The sequence below is a fragment of the Chiloscyllium plagiosum genome, chromosome 12, assembly GCF_004010195.1.
Source record: "Chiloscyllium plagiosum isolate BGI_BamShark_2017 chromosome 12, ASM401019v2, whole genome shotgun sequence".
Lineage (NCBI taxonomy): Eukaryota > Metazoa > Chordata > Chondrichthyes > Orectolobiformes > Hemiscylliidae > Chiloscyllium > Chiloscyllium plagiosum.
Window position 1 is genome coordinate 6,049,223 of NC_057721.1, and position 21,555 is coordinate 6,070,777.

The 21,555-nt window shown below is 40.8% G+C and overlaps 1 protein-coding gene across 12 annotated transcripts in view; it reads right to left on the bottom strand.

Annotated features, from left to right (window-relative positions):
* Positions 1–4,013: 4,013 nt before the first annotated feature.
* Positions 4,014–21,555, bottom strand: part of rubcnl (rubicon like autophagy enhancer) — a 75,585-nt gene continuing 58,043 nt past the window's right edge. For all 12 annotated transcript variants that reach the window (XM_043700365.1, XM_043700364.1, XM_043700357.1 and 9 more), the window contains 4 exons: positions 19,478–19,539; positions 17,753–17,906; positions 11,144–11,234; positions 4,014–8,115 (listed from right to left, as the gene is read on the bottom strand). In XM_043700365.1, coding sequence (XP_043556300.1) covers positions 8,003–8,115; positions 11,144–11,234; positions 17,753–17,906; positions 19,478–19,539 — 420 coding nt within the window. In that variant the 3' untranslated portion in view covers positions 4,014–8,002. The remainder of the gene's footprint in view (positions 8,116–11,143; positions 11,235–17,752; positions 17,907–19,477; positions 19,540–21,555) is intronic.

The window sequence follows — 21,555 nt, forward strand, 5'->3', positions numbered from 1 at the left end:
TGTTAAATAGACTTAATGGGCTGAACACCTACATCTTATGCTCTAATTCTTAGGTATGCCTGGTTATGAGTTGGAATATCACCCTAAGTGACTCATCAAACCCATTTTGGAACACTGGCCTGCTGGTAATGTTATAGCAAGATATACATGAAAGGTTTAAGAAAAGATCTATGAGGACATAGCCAGGGTTGGAGGGTTTGAGCTGTAAGGAGAAGCTGACTAGGCTGGGGCTGTTTTTCCCTGCAGCGTCAGAGGCTGAGGGGTGATCTTATAGAGGTTCATAAGATCATGAGGGGCATGGATGGGGTGGGGGGGTGCAGTACAGAACTAGAGGGCATAGGGTTAGGGCATGAGGGGAAAATTTTAAAAGGGACCTAAGGTGCCACATTTTCATGCAGAGGGTGGAATGAGCTGCTATAGGAAGTGGTAGAGGCTTACAACATTTAAAAGGTATCTGAATGGGTATGTTAAATGAGATATAGGCCAAGTGCTGACAAATGGGACTAGATTAGATTGGTATGGATGAGTTGGACCAAAGGGTCTGTTTCCATGCTGTAAGTCTCTTATGATGCTAATATAGTTTTGTTGTGGAATGGCCCACTTCACAAGGGCCCGGTTTAGAGTTTTGGGTCAGTTCTAAATTTATACAGTTTGTTTCTCTGCCCATGCTTAACCTGGTGCCACAAAACTTCACAGAGTCTACAACATTGACAATTCCCAGGGTAAGCCCCCCTATACTTTATAATATCACTGCCCATTGGTGGAATGAGGATAGGGAGGTGTGGAACATTATTTGTAAGATAGTCATATGACAATTTTGTTCTGCTGCTCAACTAGTCTTAGGGACTGTCCCTTCCATTTAGTGGGGGAGCGATAAAGGTCATTGAACTGAAACGTCATTTTCTCCACAAATGCTGCCTGATGCACTGAATATTTTCAGTATTTTTGTCTTTATTTCAAATTTGCAGCAGGATTTTGCCTTTGTTTACTCTACAATCACACACGTGTTAGATCTTTTCTAAGTGTCTGGTTGGGATTTTGTACCAACATACGAACAAAGTTTTAGTGCCAGACGCTGCATGAAATTAGTTAAAAATGATCTTCCAACACACACTAGACCCAAACCTGAAACAGTAGCAGTTCTAGTGATAAAGTAGTTATTGAGAGCGATAGCAGTAATGTTTTACTCAAGTTGGAGAGAGTTCAGAAGAGGTTTAGCAGGATGTTGCCAGGAATGGAAGGTTCGAGTCATAGGGGAAGGCTGGTTCTTTTTCCACTCGAGTGCAGGAGATTGAGGGGTGACCTTAGAGATTTAAGTTTTTGAGGGGCATAGATAAGGTGAATGACAGGTGTTTTTTCCTTAGGGTAACATTTTCAAGACTAGGGGGTATATTTAAGGTGAAAGGAGAAAGATTTAAACAAAAAGACATGAAGCAATTTTTAAAAAAAAAAATGATGCGGTTCATGTGTGGAATGAACTTCCAGAGGAAGTGGTGGATGTGGGTACAGTTACAACATTTAAAAGATATTTAGTCAATTACATGAATAGGAAATGTTTGGAGGGATATGGACCAAGCAGAGGCAGGTGGGACTAGTTTGGATTCATGTTCAACATGGACTGATGGGTCTGTTTCTGTGCTGTATGACTCTTAAGTGGCTTTAAAAAAACCTTAATGATTGTTCACAACAATATTTAACTACAGAACTGTGCAGGGAGACATTGTTCATAACATTAAGCAGCTTTTAAATTCAGCCAGATTAGCATTCTAAATTATGATTGCAGCGAAACATATTTCAAATGTGTTTCAATAGATGCTGCTCTCCTGGTCAGAGCTCAGTCCTGAGTAACAAGCTTGGAGAATCGTTTAAGACAAATTGCAGTAAGATGGAGTTCAAGTGCTTTCAGAATTGGTGTTTTCTTGGTGATAACATCCATCATTGCAAGAATGAAATTGTATTCACTCACTCTGCAAGGAGTTGCATTTTGTTTTAGGACTGTAAACTCAAAAAGGAAGATACGGTTACATCTATATGGCTGAAAAAAAAATCTGCAGCTTGGAAATCAAGTCCTTTAGTAGTGGGTTGGTTATCCTTAGTGTGTTTTTACATTAGTAAATATTTTTCCGCTAATGACAAAACCTGGCATGAACTGTTTTTGTCCTGAATAAGAGTCAGGTAAATTGATCTTTGTGCTTTAAATATTACAGAGGAGGAAGTGCTGGATGTCTTGAAACTGGTAAAGGTGGATAAATCCCCAGGACCTGATCAGGTGTACAGAACTCGGTGGGAAGCTAGGGAAGTGATTGCTGGGCCTCTTACTGAGATATTTGCATCTTCGATAGTCACAGGTGAGGTGCTGGAAGACTTGAGGTTGGCAAACGTGGTGCCACTGTTTAAGGGCAGTAAGGACAAGCCAGGTGACTGGTGGACTGGTGAGCCGGACAAGTTGTTGGAGGGAATCCGGAGGGACAGAACGTACATGTATTTGGAAAGGCAAGGACTGATTTGGGATAGTCAACATGGCTTTGTGCGTGGGAAATTATGTGTCTCAAACTTGATTGAATTTTTTGAAGTAACAACAAAGAGGATTGAGGAGGGCAGAGCAGTAGATGTGATCTATATGGACTTTAGTAAGGCATTCTACAAGGTTCCCCACGGGAGACTGATTAGCAAGGTTAGATCTCATGGAATACAGGGAGAACTAGCCATTTGGATATAGAACGGGCTCAAAAGGTAGAAGACAGAGGGTGGTAGTGGAGAGTTGTTTTTCAGACTGGAGGCCTGTGACCAGTGGAGTGCCACAAGGATCGGTGCTGGGTCCACTACTTTTTGTCATTTACATAAATGATTTGGATGCGAGCATAAGAGGTACAGTTAGTAAGTTTCCAGATGACACCAAAATTGGAGGTTTAGTGGACAGCGAAAAGGGTTATCTCAGATTACAACAGGGTCTTAACCAGATGGGCCAATGGGCTGAGAAGTGGCAGATGGAGTTTAATTCAGATAAATGCAAGGTGCTGCATTTTAGGAAAGCAAATCTTAGCAGGACTTATACACTTAATGGTAAGGTCCTAGGGACTGTTGCTGAACAAAGAGACCTTGGAATGCAGGTTCATAGCTCCTTGAAAGTGAAGTTGCAGGTAGTTGCGGTGTTTGGTATGCTTTCTTTTATTGGTCAGAGTATTGAGTACAGGAGTTGGGAGGTTGTATTGCAGCTGTACAGGACATTGGTTAGGCCAGTGTTGGAATATTGCGTGCAATTCTGCATCCCGTTCCTATCGGAAAGATGTTGTGAAACTTGAAAGGGTTCAGAAATAATTTACAAGGATGTTACCAGGGTTGGAGCTATAGGGAGAGGCTGAACAGGCTGGAGCTGTTTTCCCTGGAGCGTTGGAGGCTGAGGGATGACCAAAATTATGAGGGGCATGGATAGGCAAAGTCTTTTCCCTGGAGTCGGGGAGGCCAGAACTAGGTTTAGGGTGAGAGGAGAAAGATATAAAAGAGACTTAAGGGGCAACGTTTCACGCAGAGGGTGGTACGTGTATAGAATGAGCTGCCAGAGGAAGTGGTGGAGGCTGGTACAATTGCAACATTTAAGAGGCATTTGGATGGGTATATGAATAGGAAGGGTTTGGAGGGATATGGGCTGGGTGCTGGCAGGTGGGACTAGATTGGGTTGGGATATCTGATCAGCATGGATAGGTTGGACATGCTGTACATCTGACTCTAAATGGGTATTTAGAGATTTGTGATGGTTTGTGGAGCAGTGGGCCTCATTAATTTTTTTTAAAAACCTATTTTTCTAATCAGACTCTGGAGTAGGTGGAACTTGAAGCCTGGACTTCGTTCAAGGAGAGGGATACTACCACTGCACCACAAGAGGGTCCCTGAACCTCTTACTAGTACACACTTTTCAATCAAGTTGTGATATTTGACTCATCGGCAAGTGTCACATAAGCAGTGATTTGTAAGAATGGGTCATCTGTGAACAGACAAAGCTTTGATATCAAACGTGTTGAAATAATCTTATTTTATTATACCACACATACACAGGGAGAACACAATGTTCGTGTGAAATGGATTTTTGAAAATACAAGTGCAAATAGACTATACACAAATGTGTCAAAGTTATTTTCTTCAAGAAAAAAATATCAGGGCCTCAAATTATAACAAAACAATTATTCACAATATTTAATACTTGCAATTTTTCTTTAAAATGCATAGTCTCCTGCAGAAAGTGGCATAAAAGAGAACATTAGATATTGGAGAATAGTCGGTGTAAAATACTCTTCCACTTTTCATTCAAGCCAGAACTAAGCTTAAACTGTACTACATCTTAGTACGTGATGCAACCAGCAAGAGTAAAATGTTAAGATCATTGGTACCTAACAATAGGGATTCAAATTGGTACACAGTTTACATATGAATGCCTTTGATTCAATTGGTTAATTACATCCTCTTTGCAGCTCTGGGAATGACTTAGCATATTTTCACCTTCGATCTTCTGATTAGTTTGCTGAAAATGGGTTACTGCTTATAATATCGGAGTTTTCAGGTCTCCTTTTCCTGATCTATTGATTGTTCTGCTGAGATTGGAGAACATGGAACAAAGAAAAAAGGATTGTACTTGGAATTGAACTGTTATATTTGGCAGAGCATGGTATTATCCCTCGCAAGGATCAAGGAATACTTCAATAATACAATTCAATGCCATCATTCAAAAATTTCCAGCAAGTTGAATTTCTCCTCTTACTTCACCCCACTCCCCTCAAAAGACAAAATGTTTCTTCACTTCTTCCAAAGACAGTTACATTGTATGATGGAAATATTGCTCCAATCTGGTCAGTGCCTGTCTGAACAATTACCTGGCACATTTAACCCTTTGTTATGGGAACTATTACATAACCCACAAGGGCATGGCTTTAAAATCTTATTCCCATTTTGTTCTGCAGTTTGCAACTGGGAAAGTAGGGATTGATTTCTTCCAGTCCAAATACTACTTTGATTCCTCTCCCTACAAAAACAGTGGCACTTAAAAACAAGACTGAAGGTACAAAGACATTGTTTGCTTTGTGGCATTATATAATGCATTGCCAGCACTGTGCTCCTTACATGCCACAATCATTAAAGCCAGAAATCATGTAAAAATAAAAGAAATGCAACTTCATTGTGCAATAGTATTTTGCACACCAGCCAATTAGGTCCCGTATGCCGGTTGCTCAAGATTATGCATTTATTCACCAATCTATGAATAATTGCTGCCATAGGGGAGTTGAATTCCCAGTACAGGAATACCATTTTGAGGGGGAAAAAGGTTTATAACAGATTTCCATTTTGTACTGTAACAAGTATCCAGGACTGGAAAGGATTCCGATCCTTAAGCGCTATGATAGCAGCTAGCCACAAATCAGACTACAAAGAGGACAATGTTTTGGGGCAAGGATACCTGATGTGGAACGTACTTACAGTCCCTGGTCTCCCAAGTGAAGAGAAAATACTCCCTACATTGGTGAAGACATTTTTAAAAAGGGATTATCAAAGCAAGATTATTGTTTTACAAGTTTTCATTTTATGACAATAGTGGAGAAAATGATGGCTATATTCAGTAGCAACCACTCATGGAGGCCTGCTGGTGATTTTATTTCACACCATAGGCACAAAACAGCAGGCTGTTCTGTTTTATTGATGATAACATTTACCTTGTGACCTCAGTTGTTCTATTTGTTCTAGACTTGGTCTACGCATAAAAGTGCAGTGGCGTTAAACTGTCTATTTTGGACTGAACTATGGGGAAGATCAGTTCCTAAAAATGCTATTTTAAGTTCTGCACAGTGAGTGAGTTGTTGGATCATGTTTTGAAGATGTCATGCACAGCAAAACGTGACCCAAATCTTTAAGGGAAATGCATACTGAACACAGAAGTTGGAGAAATGCAGTGAAGCTCAGTGCAATCTTCACATTGATATGATTAAGCAAAAATTGCATTCTGCTAAACAATTGAGAGAATGAAGGGGGAGAAGTCAGTTTGGGATACAGAAATAATCAAAATTTAGATCATCTTTCTTCCTGGGTGCACCACGTAAATGAGGTTAATCATTTGTATCCTAGCAAAGGTCAAGCCTCAAGTCATGGAATCAGTAGCCATTGGAAATGTAGGGAGCGACACAAATGACAAAATATTTTTCACAAAAATCACTAATGCTACGTCCATAGAGCAGACTCCCTTGAAATCATGCCGTGGAAATATTAGTTTCCAAATATTTAATATGTAGAAATAAAATTCCCTTATTCTGCCTTTTTAAATAGGGAGTCCATTTTAAACAGTTGAACATCCCCATTAAAACGGTGGATAAAGCAATTTCATAAATATTTGTAGTCAAGATTTGCAAAGCAGAATTTCAAGGATACTTTGTTTAATAATACAAAAGAGCAGACTTGGTAGTTGAGGGTCTAAGTTTTCTTTACACTGACCCTTCCCAGAGTAACGTTTTTAAAAGGAATCTCCACTTTTTAAAAAAAGTGGTAGGTAAACTTGGTTTAAATGATGTTGCCCTTTAACTGCGAGAAAACAAACAAATCTTAGATGCTTTGAGGCAGGCCCTTGCAGTTGTTAAATCCATTCACTTGAATTTACAATGTGTCCACAAGAATTTTTTTTTTTTAAAAAAGTGCATGAGGACATCATATGATCCTAGAAGATTTGCAAAATACAATTATGTTGCATTTTATAGCATTTACATCATAGGTTTCCTTAAAATATATTTTAAAGTCTTAAAAAGTATGATCAATATTTAGTCACATGAACGAGGGTGAAAGGATCCTATGCACTTTTACAAGTGAAAAGTTTGAAACTACAATCCTTTCACACAATATTTTAAGTGAGACAAGAAATTAACATACCCACTGGGAATTTTGCCAAGATGAACACAAACTTGAATAATACATTTTGAACCAATATTAATTTTCTAAGCAAAAAAGGTTAAATAGATTCTTTTGGAGTATATGGCAAGTTTCAGAGGAGGGGTAAAGGTTACATTTCAACTTCCATAAATAGCCCAAAAATAAATTAAAGATATGAAAAACATACTTTGCTTCTCACTTACACAAGTTTGTGCAACAATTCAGCAATTAAGAGATTCTACATGATTTTTTTTAAACTAGCTCTGAAGAATTTAAGTGCTGTAATATTTGCTAATGGTGTTAACAATTGCCAAATAAAACCTTCATTTCTGAATCCTGACATGAACCTCCATATTGAAGAGAACAAGAAGAAAATTAAACACAACAGGGACAATACGTTAGCACCATGGCAACATTTTTAGCATTCAATAATTCTAAAGGTCATCTGAGCAGCGATAATTTGTCTCTGATACTTAAATTTTTTTGGTGGGAAGGAGGACAATTTTTTTTTTAAACCTTCCTATTTTATATCAAAATTTTACATGTTATCCCCCCACCAAAAAAAAGTTCACAAAAGCAGGGCAGAATACCAAAATTGAGATTTAAATAAATACTCGTCTGCTTCACACCACTGCATAAAATGTTCTCTTAACATTACAACATGCAAAAAACTTTTTAAACAAAGGTTCTAAAGCTTCTACACAAAGTAAAAATATAAAAAATTTTGCCTCCAGTCTGAACGTTACAAAACCATTAGAAGGGCAAATAGCTCAGACTTCATGAAATATCCTCATGATTCATGAACATTTAATCTAATTGTTATTTTCAGTTGATAACAAAATAACCTTCCCTAGTGCAAAAAACCCAATACTTCTAAAAGGAGTGGTTATTAATGGTATCACTGAGGCAACAATACCAGAGTAGTTTCGTTCTTATTGCTAGATACTTCAAAAACAAAACGAGTGGACGTTCCAGACGTCATTACTCTGTTCAACTTTTTTTTTTCTAAAAAGTAAGTGGGAGCTGGCATTACATTTATGCTTTTTAAAATTGAAATTGACCCGTTCCCAGACGATATCCACCGTAATGCCCAGCACATCGCTCATGTTCCTGGCTGCTGGAAAGCCAGGAGTAGTTCTTTCCGTGCGCGAATCCGTATACACTTGGGACATTGTTCAGTTTTGAAGCATTCTTTATGAAAGCAGGCTTTGCATTCTGGTGTTTGGAATTTAAACAAAAGTAGTTACTTCACAGGTAAGTTTAAAAAGCACAAGGAGAATTTTAACAATTTTAATATCCATCACAAACAGAGAGGTCTGGGGTTGAAGTATTTTAGGGCCAATTTGATAATAGCTAACAGATACCACCTCAGACAGAAGGCTTTCAAATTTAAAAACCACTTGCACAATAAAAGGGGAGCAGCCAGTTCTCCCAGCTCAGCTTCTCTCTTGCCTGTCTTCTTAAGCAGTAGTGTGTGAAAGGCTACTGAACCTGAAGCAGCAGGTCCAATCTGGTACTCTCTCCTGGACTTCTATCCTGTAAGAACCTGTGTTTGATTTTATCTTGTGCCAAGAGGTGTTTATGGGGATTGTTGCAAGTATTTGGAACAGCATCATTAAATTGGGATGATCTGATGGCTTTTGGGTAAGCTATCCAGTATTCAGTTTTCTTTTGTTTGTTTCACATTTGGTAATATTACAAATAAATTGTTTTGTTTAAAAACAGGTGGGTTGACCAAATGCATCACTCCTGGAATGCCTGCATTACACCTCCTTAAAATAACCAGCAAGGTTTGGGCCACTATCTTGAAGTGTTTTGAGGGGGTCTGGCCTGGCCCATAACAGAAGTAATGGCTGTAAGATTTTACAATTACTGTGCCAACCGCCCTGTCTCTCCCACAAACAACTGAATGAGTCTGAAGATCAGAGATAGTCTTGGGAAGCAAAAAAAAAAGGGAAAAATAAAAAAGAACACCCCACTGAATCCAGTTTGAATGGAATCATCCCACTGAATCTAATGCATTTCCCCTGTATCTTTTCCTCCACCCGTAACACCCACATTTGTCTGCGTAGACATTGGAGAAGGATTACAGATGCAGCTAACAGTTTTACATTGATTGTATATCTTTTGATTGTCTGTCATTACAACTGACATTTGTAGTAAGTAAACAGTTATTGTTGATATTTCCTATCAACTTGATTACACCAGACTGGGGTCTTTGAGGAATTTATCATAGAATTCCTACAGAGCAGAAGTGAGCCATTCGGCCCATCAAGTCCACACTGACCGCCTGAAGAGGATCCCACCCAGACTCACCCCCTCATGCTATCCTTGCAACCTCACATTTCCCACGGCCAATCCACCTAACCTGGTCATCTTTGGACTGCAGGAGGAAACCAGAGCACCCACAGGAAGTTGCCACGGACAGGAGGACTACGTGCAAATCCATGGTCACCAGAGGGGTGGAACTGAACCCAGGTCCCTGGTGCTTGAGGCAGCAGTGCTAACCATTTGGCCACGATGCTGATGTTGATTCAATTTATGTGGGAGCCTCAGGAGGAATGAGACTGGAGTATCAACACTTTCCTCAACTAGGTGAATTTCAAAAGAAAAAAAAAACACAGCCTAAAAAAGGTGACCAAAAGCTTAAAAACATTAAAAAAAAATAGGCTTGACATGAGTGTTGAAAAAACCCCAAAGCCGATATTAAAATGATTAATTTAAACAAGGATAATAGACAAACGATAATAGTGCAATAAGTTTCAGCTATCTGAAGAGTCAGAGGGCCAAAGATTTATAGTTCCACTGAGAAAATACTCAACAGCAGGTTGGAAGGACTTTCAGGATAACGATAACAATTGCCATCCAGTTTCTGTTTGTGGTGTCACTTGAGCCTTACATTCATATGGAAACACTAGGATGTCTGTAATATGTGGCTTGACCATACATCCGAAGTAATGGCATGGTGCAATGCTGTTCTCAAACCATAGCTCAGTCACATTCCGATTAAGACTTGGAAATACCGGACTCAGTACAAAACAGCCATGAAGCTCAGCAAAACGACATTCGAGAGTCTGGAAAGATGACCTTATACAAACTAAGTGATCTTTGAGAGATTAAGCTAGACTATTTTTGACAAGAGCAAGTAAAAGGAGTCACGATATGACCATTAAAAATTAGACAGTTGGCTGCCTGAAGGAGCAATCAACATCAAGAATTGATTTTTTGGTTTCCTTTCTCTGGGACTAGACAGTCTATTTGCTGAATTTGCCTTTGTCAAAGGTTTATGGGATGCAACGATATTGGAATGGTTCATGATTAGTTGAGATACATATTTTGTTAAATATTTCAGTAGAATTAAAGTTGTTAATTATTTTGCTGTTTGCATTTTAACTATGGCGCAAGAATAAAGTGTGTATTACTTAAAGCCGAGCAGTGGACCAATCAAAAGTCATATCTGGAACACCATGACTTACACTTGCCTTTGAATAAGATAAAAATAACAAAGTTAACCTGGACTCTACCTCCTGGATATATTTTGCAGGATCAGGTCTGGTCCATAACACATCTCATTTTTAGCCTTTAGCAGCATACTGCCCATTTCATTGCAGGGCCACTGTGTTTAATGATCTGTTAATCCAGAGACCACAATAATGTTCTGGAGACTAGAGTCCAAATCCCACTTTAGCAAATGGTGGAATTTTAATTCAGTAAAAATCTGGAATTAAAGAGTCGAATAAGGACCACAAATCCAGCGATTGTCAGAAAAACCCATCTGGATCACTAGTGTCCTTTAGGGAGGGAAATGTGCTATCCTCAGCAGGTCTGGCCTGCACGTGACTCAAAACCCACAGCAATGTGGTTAGCTCTTAACTGCCCTCTGCGTAATTAATGCTGGCCCAGCCAGTGAATGAATTAAAAAAAAACATTAATATTTCAGATGCGATCAAAATGAACACTATACTTCGTATTGTCAATGTAAACTAATGTGCTTGCAGCATTTTAATTGTAATTAGTCAATCCAGCACAAGTTAGAAATCTAATCAGTTGGTGTAGATTAGAACTATGGAGTATGATACTACTGAGGATGAGCAGAAAGGGAGGCTGGAAAAGTTTAATTAACCTTTATGACTGGGAACAGTGGATCAAAAAAAGTCTTCACTCAAGATTTGGACAGTACATACAGAAGTGTTTCAGAAAGTGATGTTAGTTTCCAGAAAAAGTTACTTGAATTAATACTCACCATCACATCGTTTGCATTGGTCTGTCTGAAAAGGGAAGAGAACATCTCTGCTCTTGCAAAACTCACAGATGAAGCCCTTGGCCAGACATAACTATATATTAAAAACACAACATGTAAAAAGAGAGCACCCTCCCATTAACAATGTTCAATTCAATCCAGTCCCTCACTGAGCCACTAGATGGTAGGCAAATTACAAGAAATTCTAAATCTTAAACTTGTGCTGATTTTCTGTGCCAATGCTACTTGTTATGTACTAGCCTTTAGACTTTGTGGAGTCAGTGTTTCCTCATTATCATTCGTAAAATAATAAAGGTAAATCAGCAAACAGTGCTCCCCCAACTTGCGTGAGCTTTTCAATGAGGGTTTCACTGGGGGCCAATAGCCTAATGGTATTATCGCTGGGACTATTAATCCAGAGATCCAGGTAATGTTCTGGCCATTGCAGATGGTAGAACTGGAATGCAATGAAAAACGAACAACCTGGAATTAGGAGTCTAATGGTGACCATGAATCCATCGTCAATTGCTGGAAAAACCCATCTGGTTCACTCATGTCCTTTAGATTAGATTACTTACAGCGTGGAAACAGGTCCTTCAGCCCAACAAGTCTACACCGACCTGCCGAAGCGCAACCCACCCAGACCCATTCCCCTACATTTACCCCTGCACCTGACACTACGGGCAATTTAGCATGGCCAATTCACCTGACCTGCACATCTTTGGACTGTGGGAGGAAACCAGAGCACTCGGAGGAAACCCACGCAGACACTGGGAGAATGTGCAAACTCCACACAGACAGTCAGTCGCCTGAGGCGGGAATTGAACCCGGGTCTCTGGCGCTAAGGCAATATTGCTAACCACTGCCGCCCATAAAGGGAAGGAAGCTACCTGGTCTGGACTATGTGTGACTCCAGACCCACCACATTGGGGGTTAACTCTTAACTACCCTCTGGGTAATAAATGCTGACCTAACTAGCAACATCCACATCCTGTGAATGAATAAAAGAAACAAAGCATTTGATGTGAACTTCCAAAAGGCATTTGATGAAGTGGTAAAGAACAGGCTTATCAGCAAAGGTTTGAACTTTACGAGATACTAGCAGCCTGGATATGTAATTGGAGAGGTGCCGTTTTACAGATAAGATGTAGATATACAATGGATCACCCCAGGGCTTGTTTTTGAAACATTCCTTCACAGGATGTAGGCGTCTTTGGCTAAACCAGCATCCATGATTAGCATGATGGTGAACGGTCTTCTTTAACTTGGAGTCCTTAAATATAGGGATACCCATAGGGACATGAGGAAAAAGTTTACAGATTTTGACCCAGCAAGCAATTCTGGTCTCCTTCCTACTGGAAAGATGTTGTGAAACTGGAAAGGGGTCAGAAAAGATTTACAAGGATATTGCCAGGGTTGGAGGATTTGAGCTACAGGGAGAGGCTGTTTTCCTTGGAGCGTTGGAGGCTGAGGGGTAACCTCAGAGGTTTACAAAATTATGAGGGGCATGCACAGGGTAAATAGGCAAAGTCGTTTCTCTGGGATCGGGGAGTCCAGAACTAGAAGGCATAGATTTAGCGCGAGAGGGGAAAAGATATAAAAGAGACCTATGGGGCAACTTTTTCACGCAGAGGGTGGTACATGTATGGAATGAGCTGCCAGAGGAAGTGGTGGAGGCTGGTACAATTGCAACATTTAAGAGGCATTTGGATGGGTATATGAATAGGAAGGATTTGGAGGGATATGGGCTGGGTGCTGGCAGGTGGGACAAGACTGGGTTGGGATATCTGGTCGGCATGGACGGGTTGGACCGAAGGGTCTGTTTCCATGCTGTACATCCATATGACTAACTGTGAAGGAACAGCAATAGATCTTCAAGTCAGGATGGTGAGTGACTTGGAGGGGAACATGCCCTCATCCTTCAAGTTGGAAGCAGTCATGGGTTTTGGAAGGTGCTATCGAAAAGGAGCTTGGCGAGACCTTCTAAAAAAAATTATTCACAAGGTGAGCGTGTCCTGGCTTAGGCAGCATTTAATGCCCATTCCCAATTGCCTACAGAACAATTAAGGTTCAACCACATTGCTTGTGGGATGGGTGGTGGTCAAAGGATAGGAGATCAATATCCAGAGGGAGATAGAATTTGTTGTGGTCCTGTTCGCTGAGCTGGAAGTTTTTGTTGTAAACGTTTCGTCCCCTGGCTAGGCGACATCATCAGTGCTTGGGAGCCTCCTGCGAAGCGCTTCTTTGATGTTTCCTCCGGTGTTTATAGTGGTCTGTCCCTGCCGCTTCCGGTTGTCAGTTTCAGCTGTCCGCTGTAGTGGTTGGTATATTAGGTCCAGGTCGATGTGTTTGTTGATGGAGTTTGTGGATGAATGTCATGCCTCTAGGAATTCCCTGGCTGTTCTCGGTCTGGCTTGCCCTATGATAGTAGTGTTGTCCCAGTCGAATTCATGTTGCTTGTTGTCTGCGTGTGTGGCTACTAAGGATAGCTGGTCGTGTCGTTTCGTGGCTAGTTGATGTTCATGTATGCGGATTATTAGCGGTCTTCCTGTTTGTCCTATATGGTGTTTTGTGCAGTCCTTGCAAAACTAATGTAGTGTACAAAATACCATGCAAGGACTGCACAAAACACCATATAGGACAAACAGGAAGACAGCTAATAATCCGCATACATGAACATCAACTAGCCACGAAACGACACGACCAGCTATCCTTAGTAGCCACACACGCAGACAACAAGCAACATGAATTTGACTGGGACAACACTACTATCATAGGGCAAGCCAGACAGAGAACAGCCAGGGAATTCCTAGAGGCATGGCATTCATCCACAAACTCCAACAAACACATTGACCTGGACCCAATATACCAACCACTACAGCGGACAGCTGAAACTGACAACCGGAAGCGGCAGGGAGGAAACATCAAAGAAGCGCTTCGCAGGAGGCTCCCAAGCACTGATGATGTCGCCTAGCCAGTCCAGCTCGGCGAACAGAACCACAACAATGAGCACCCGAGCTACAAATCTTCGCACAAACTTTGGAGATAGAATTTACTTGGGTCTGTGGATTAATAGGTCAACAATATACCACTAGACTGTCACCTCCCCTAGCAGTTGCTGCAGTGCATCTCAGATTGATGCTCTGATGCCCTGTAGCAGTGTGTGCAATGGAGGAGGGAGTGAATGTGGATGGGGTGCTAATCAAAGCTACTTTGTCAAGCTGGTGTGCTGAACGTTAAGTGTTATTGGCGCTGCATTTCTCCAGGCAAATGGAGAGTACTTCATCACATTACTGACTGAAGACCAGAAGATTCCACCCCTGGGCAACTGTGTGTTGAGTTTGCACATTCTCCCAATGTCTACATGGGTTCCCTCCCACAGTCCAATGATGTGCAGGTTAGGTGAATTGGCCATGCTAAATTGTCCATAGTGTTCAGGGATGTGTAGGTTAGGTGCGTTAGTCAGGGGCAAGTGTTGGATAATTGGGTATGGGAATGGATCTGGGTGGGTTACTCTTCAGCGGGTCGGTATGGACATGTTGGGCCAAAGGGACTGATTCCACACTGCGGAGATTCTATGAAACAGGAGCAGATTTAGTCCATTCGGACCAGTGGGTCGGTTCCACCATTTGATCATTGCTAATATATTCAATCCTATTCTTCTGCCTTCTTTCAATAACCTTTTATTCTCTTACTAAATCAAAATCAAGATTTGTGCTTTGATGGTAGGCAGGCTTTGAGAAATCAAGTGGTCAGTTACTTGCTGCAGAATTCCAAGCTTCTGAGCTGCCCGGCGCATCTGGAAAGACATGGCTGGTCAGGTTCAGTTTCTGGTCAATACTAACTCCTAGGATGTTCATAATGGGAGACCTAATGATGGGCATGTCATTGCAAGTCAAAAGGATGATAGTTAGATACTCTCTTTTTGGAGATGGTCATTGCCTGACTATTACTTTTCATGATTAATACTAATGACTTGTCTAAACAGGGCACACAGTTTTAAAATTTGCAGATGAGAAAAACCGGAAGCAAAGTGACTGAATGTGGAACCTTGGAGACAGGAGATTGGTGGAATGTATGGAAGTAATCCATTTTGAAAGAGTAGCAGCAAGTGCAGAGGAACGTTGGGATGCTTGTAAACAAATTGAAGGAGGCAAGACATTTAAAGCAATCAATAAAACACAGGATTCTGGGATTTGTTAAAATGTCAGGAATTCTACGTATGGGCAAACCCATATTAGCTACATTCTACTACATAAAAACAAAAAACATTTTCAGGATGAAACTAACTTTTCAATTAAATGGGAAGAAATTTAACCATATTCCCTTGCACAAAATGATATATTTAGTTTGTGAATCATGCAAAATCTTTTCAAGTTGCCGATTGGAACCTCAAGCTTCTACTTTAGATACCAAACTGGAGTCATGCAATAAACTTAACAATTTAGTTTTAACAAATAATATTGTCCAAATTGTGGGAATACATTTTCCTATGGGAAATGGAGAACCCCATTGTACAAAAAACAATAAACACACTATGGTCTCCTCACAGTCAATGCATTACCTTTTAAAAAAAAAATGCAGTCACTGTTTTAAAGTGAATCAGAGCAACCAAAGTGTGCACCACAGCACATTGGCAAGATTAGTGACTAGGACATACAGCACGGAAAACAGACCCTTCGGCCCAACCAGTCCATACTGAACATAATCCCAAACTAAACTAGTCCCACTTGCTTGCTCCTGGCCCATTTCCTACCAAATCTTTCCTATTCACATATCTATCCAAATGTCTTTTACATGTTGTAACTCTAACTACATCCACCATTTCAAATTCATTTCACTAAAAAAAAAAGCAATTTTTTTGCAGTTAAAGATCTTTTTTCTGTCATCTTAATATGCCCCACAGTTTTTAAAATACCCCATCTAAGGGAAAAGACATGGGCCATTCTCCTTATCTATACCCCTTCAGATTTTATAAACTGGAGGTCACACCTCAACCTCCTACACTCGAGTGAAACAAATTCCAGCCGATCCAACATTTCTTTATAACTCAAACCCTCCATCTCTCAACATCCTGACAGGTCTCTTCTGAACCCTCCCCAGCTTAATATCCTTCCACAGCGCAATCAGAACGGGACAGTATTCCCGAAGAGGCCTCACCAACATCCTGTACAAACTCAGCAGGCCATCAACTCCTATACTCAAAAGGAGTGAGCAATGAAACCAAACGTGCTAAATGCCTTCTTAACCACCCTATCTATTGGGTGATGCAAACTTTAAAAGAATTATGTACCTGAACCCTTCCATTCTATAACACTACCCAAGGCCCTGCTTTTAGTTGTAAAAAGTCCTTCCCTTAGTTTTACCAAAACACAATACCTCACATTTATCCAAATTTAACTCCATCTGCCACTCTGCAGCACATTGACTCAAATGATCAAGATCCCTTTGTAATCTTAGATAACCTTTTTAAGCTGACTATACAATCAATTTTACCACTAATTAACCACACCTTCAATATTCTCATCTAAAATCATTTATATAAATTACAAAGAGACTTGGAACTGATTCCTATGGAATACCACTGGTCACAGGCCTCCAGTCCAAGAAACAATTCTTCCACTCCTCACATTAAAAAAAAATGAAATCTCAGACAAATCTGCCCTCAAATTACCCCCCGTTGCTGCCATACGGTTTCAATTCTACACAGTACATTGTCTCTACATCTCTGGGAGTGGTGTTTGACACCATCATCTCACTCAGTCTCTAAGGTCTACCTCAGAGTCAATATTAAAATTCTCAGATCACAACACTGGTTATAGTCCAACAGGTTTATTTGAAACCCCAAGCTTTCGGAGCTAGGCAACTAGTGAGAATACAGACAAATTTATAGTAAAAGATCAAAGGGTCATACAACTTATGCAAATGTATTGAACCATATAGATATGTATTTGTCGGTACATTCAATTTTGTTCAAAATGCACTTAATCTATAGATAGTCATGTGGCATTTTACAAATGCCTACTTTGGAAGTAAAACCAGATTGACTCCAGAATTAGATATAAACAGACTTGAAATATACCCTGATGAAGGGCTCATGCCTGAAATGTTGATTCGCTTTCTCCTTGGATGCTGCCGGACCTGCTGTGCTTTTCCAGCACTGCACATTTTGTCTCGTATCTCCAGCATCCACAGTCCTCACTTTCTCCCAGACTTGGAACATGGCCTCAGACCTAAAATACATTGCCTGATCAGAGGGGTCACCTCTATTCTGATAAAACCTGACGTTATCTTGGGGCAGTGACGTGAAAGAAATTCTGAGATTTACATATTAAAAACAATCAAAACCTGCACCTCCACTCTAACTGATTAAGGACTTAATAGCCATCCAGGTTTGTTCAATACAAACCTTTGATCTTTTGCTATTAAAGCTGTGGCAGATGTATCCTCTCACTAGTTGCCAAAGGTAGAAAGGAGAGTTAAAGCTTGCTGTTTCAAAAACCTGTTGGACTAGAACAGGGTGCTGTGTGATTTTTGACTTTGCCCACCTCTGTCCAACACTGGCACCTCCACATCAGCCTCTCAAAAAGAGACCTTTGTTTGGCTTTTTACCTCACAACTTTCCACGTGAACGAGGACATTCTTGAGGGCATCTTTCAGGCCTGGAACCAGCAGGCCCTGCTTCACCATCAACAGGTCATTCAACGAGTAAAGGTGGAGCTCCTCGGTCAGGTGGGAACATATCCGATAGAACTCTATCATGGCTCTGCCAGATGGGGACAGGAAGACACCAGATGTAACCAAATGTAGCATCTCAATTAGCAGCAGCATCAAACCACTCAGACAATCACCTAGAATAACCCACTGCATCTACAAAGACAGACCACATTATACATGTGGACACTTTAACAAAAAAAAAGTAAAAGCAAATCATTTCCAGTGACACCCTTTGCAAATAATTTGCTTGAATTTTCACTGCTAGAAACTTGGAAAATCTCAAAACAGGTCAGCTTTGATTCTGGTTTTTAAAAAGACTCTGTAGAAACAAGGAACTTAAGATAGGAAATGGTTCAGGCTGCTCAGTCTCTCGACCCTGTCCTCTGCATTCAAGGGTAATCATAGATTCTCTACAGTGCAGAAACTGGCCATTTGGCCCTACAAGTCCGCACTGACCCTCTGAAGAGGGCCCACACACACCCATTCCCCTACCCGATTACTCTACATTTACCCCTGACTAATGCATCTAACCTACACATCCCTGAACACTCTGGGCAGTTTCAAACCCAGGTCCCCTGGCATTGTGAGGCAGCAGTGCTAACCACTGAGCTACCTACTACTGATCCTGACAGATCTGTAGCTTAATTCCATTTACCCCATAATCAGGGCTATAACCCTCACCTGAGTTTTAAAAGAAACCTATTAATCTCTTGACCCAGCTTTAGAAATAAGCCTTTTCAGAAGGTAGGGAGAAAGGAGATGGACAGATGAGAAAGTTGTAAAAGAAAGAGGAAAGAAAAGAGGGGTGAATACATTAGACTCCAAAATGAGATGGGGAGTGCAGTGGGTGAGCATGTCTATAACTACAGAGAAACTTGATGGGGAGAAAGTGAGGATTGCAGATGCTGGAGATCAGAGGCAAAAAGAAAAAGTGGTGCTGGAAAAACAGGGTCAGGCAGCATCCGAGGAGCAGGACAGTTGACGTTTCGAACACAAGAGCTTATGCTCCTTGGATGCTGCGTGACCAGCTGTGCTTTTCCAGCACCACAGTTTTTGACTCATACTTGATGGGCCGCGGGTGGGGTGGTGAGAAAAGAGCAGATGAGAACAGGGACAGATAATTAAAACCTTTCTGAAATCAGCTGTCCCAAAAATACTTACAGCCACTGAAGTTATTTTTGGGACGTTCCCTCCCCTATAACGTGGGAACCACACCATCAGTTTGAAGATTGCAAGCTCCCAAAGCTAAATTGTAATGTGATAATGACCATATTAAAATAATGGTCTCCTTAAACTTGAGACATTAAAATTGGTCAGCATTCTAGGGAATCACACTTTCCTCCCACCAGCCCCTGTCCTATGTTAGAACTTGAGAGAGACTTGGTCTCCGTTTAACATCATGGCCCCCAAAAGACAGCATCTCTGGCAGTTTATCTTTTCCGCAGTGCTGTGCAGAAGTATCAGCTAGAATTTGGGCTCAAGTCTCACGTGGTATTTTGACTCTCAAACTCAAGACCAACTGCGCCACCGATAACACACGCACAATGGTAAGCGAGTGGTCAAAGGGATTGTATCCAACCACTGAGTTTACCACATATTTACAAAAGAAAAGGAAGATACCTTTCAGCCAGTCTGCAGGTTCTTAGCAGCTTTTTGATGTGTATCAACTGTTCTTGAATTTCCTGTTGGGGACAATTTAAAAAAAAAAGTTTTGCATAATTGCATTTCCCTTTATTGATACAGATAACCACCTACACAGCAAAATAAATCAAAATGTTGCAAGTCAAAAACTTGTTTTACTATCTCCAAACAACAATGCAGCAGCTTTGCTGCATTGTTATAGCAGGTGAACAATTGAGACAGGTCACTTTAAGGTTCTATTATGGATGTTGATTTGAACAGAGAGGAGACTGAAATTTCAGTAGAACCTGCATCTCTTAGTGAGCAGCAAGTACATGGGAAGGTCAGTCAACATCACTTGGACTTAGTTGATGTGACGAAATGTGCCTATCAGAACCTGACCACCCTTCCCAGCAGCACAGAGTACCTTGGATATGTCAATAAGACATAAAACTATCCAAAACAACTCGAAAGTCAAACGTTACAGTTTAGTGAATTTAAAAATGAACTTTGCTGGCCGCTACCAACTATATTATCCAAATTGGTTCTAATTCTGGACAGTAATTAGGAGGATAGAATTATCCATTCCATCCTGTGTCCAAGTTCTGTTGTAGGAAAGCTATTAAGCTGGAGAGGGCTCAAGAAATTTAGCTGGATATGGAAGGTTTGAGGTATAAAAGAAAGGCAGGGAAGTTTTTTTTCCCCCCTGCCACTGAAGTGTTAGGCGCTTGAGAGCTGACCTTATAGGAGGTTTATAAAATCATGAGGGATATAGATAGGGCTAATGGTAGGGTGTGTTTTCCCAAGGACGGGGGATTTCAAGGCATATTAAGGGGAGAGGAGGAAGGTTTTAAAAACTATTTGCTCGTGTCTTTTTAAGAGAGTGGTTTGCATGTGGATTGAACTTCCTGAGGAAGTGGTGGACGTGGGCATAATCAGAATGTTTAAAAGTCATTTGAATAAGTACACGATAGGAGTGGGCGGCACGGTGGCACAGTGGTTAGCACTGCTGCCTCACAGCGCCATGAGACCCGGGTTCAATTCCCGACTCAGGCGACTGACTGTGTGGAGTTTGCACATTCTCCCCGTGTCTGCGTGGGTTTCCTCCGGGTGCTCCGGTTTCCTCCCACAGTCCAAAGATGTGCAGGTCAGGTGAATTGGCCATGCTAAATTGCCAGTAGTGTTAGGTAAGGGGTAAATGTCGGGGTATGGGTGGGTTTCGCTTCGGCGGGTCGGTGTGGACTTGTTGGGCCGAAGGGCCTGTTTCCACACTGTAAGTAATCTAATCTAATCTAAGGAGAGATTTGGAGGGATATAGGCCATGAACAGGCAAATAGGACAAGTTTAGTTTGGGATTACATATGGCATGGACTGGTTGGACCGAAGTGTCTGTTTCAGTGCTGTATGACTCACATCTTCAGTTGTGGACACTAGATAATAAACAAAAGAACACCAAACAATTCTCTCCAGTAAAGAGCATTCAAAAAAAAAAATTGAGGGGGTGGTGGGGGTGGTCATTGAACTTTGTTATACTTGTCATGGTGCTAATAATAGCATTCATCTCCTAAGGGGAGATGATGGATCATCACCATCTGAAATATAGAAACTGATAAAAGGTTCATTATTTTTTGTGGGGAAATTTAGTTTCTAAAGTGGATGCATTATTTGTAGTATCTTGGTGTTCAGAAGGGAAAGAGTTTAAGTCACTTTAGAGTTTGGTTACTGGTGCAAGATTGTCTGAAATTTTGTTTCTTGAATCTTAATGCAGTTTTTAAAAACGGTGGGAGTGGTTCAGTGCATTAGATACAAGGCCAGAATAGGATAAAATCAAAGGCAGCAATGCTGATTTCTTCCATATAAGCCTGTACCAGCCACAATGCAGTTGGAGTGGTCTCCAAAACAGACTTCACAGAAGAAAAGAAGTCTCACATGTCTAAGTGGTCAGTAAGGCATAGTGGTCCAATTTCAGAGGAATTTAACAAAATCATGCTTACAAAAATAAATGCAAATGGTGAACAATTTCTTCAGTGGTCTCTGGAAAACTAACTAAAGACAACATCAAGTGAAGGCAAAGATAA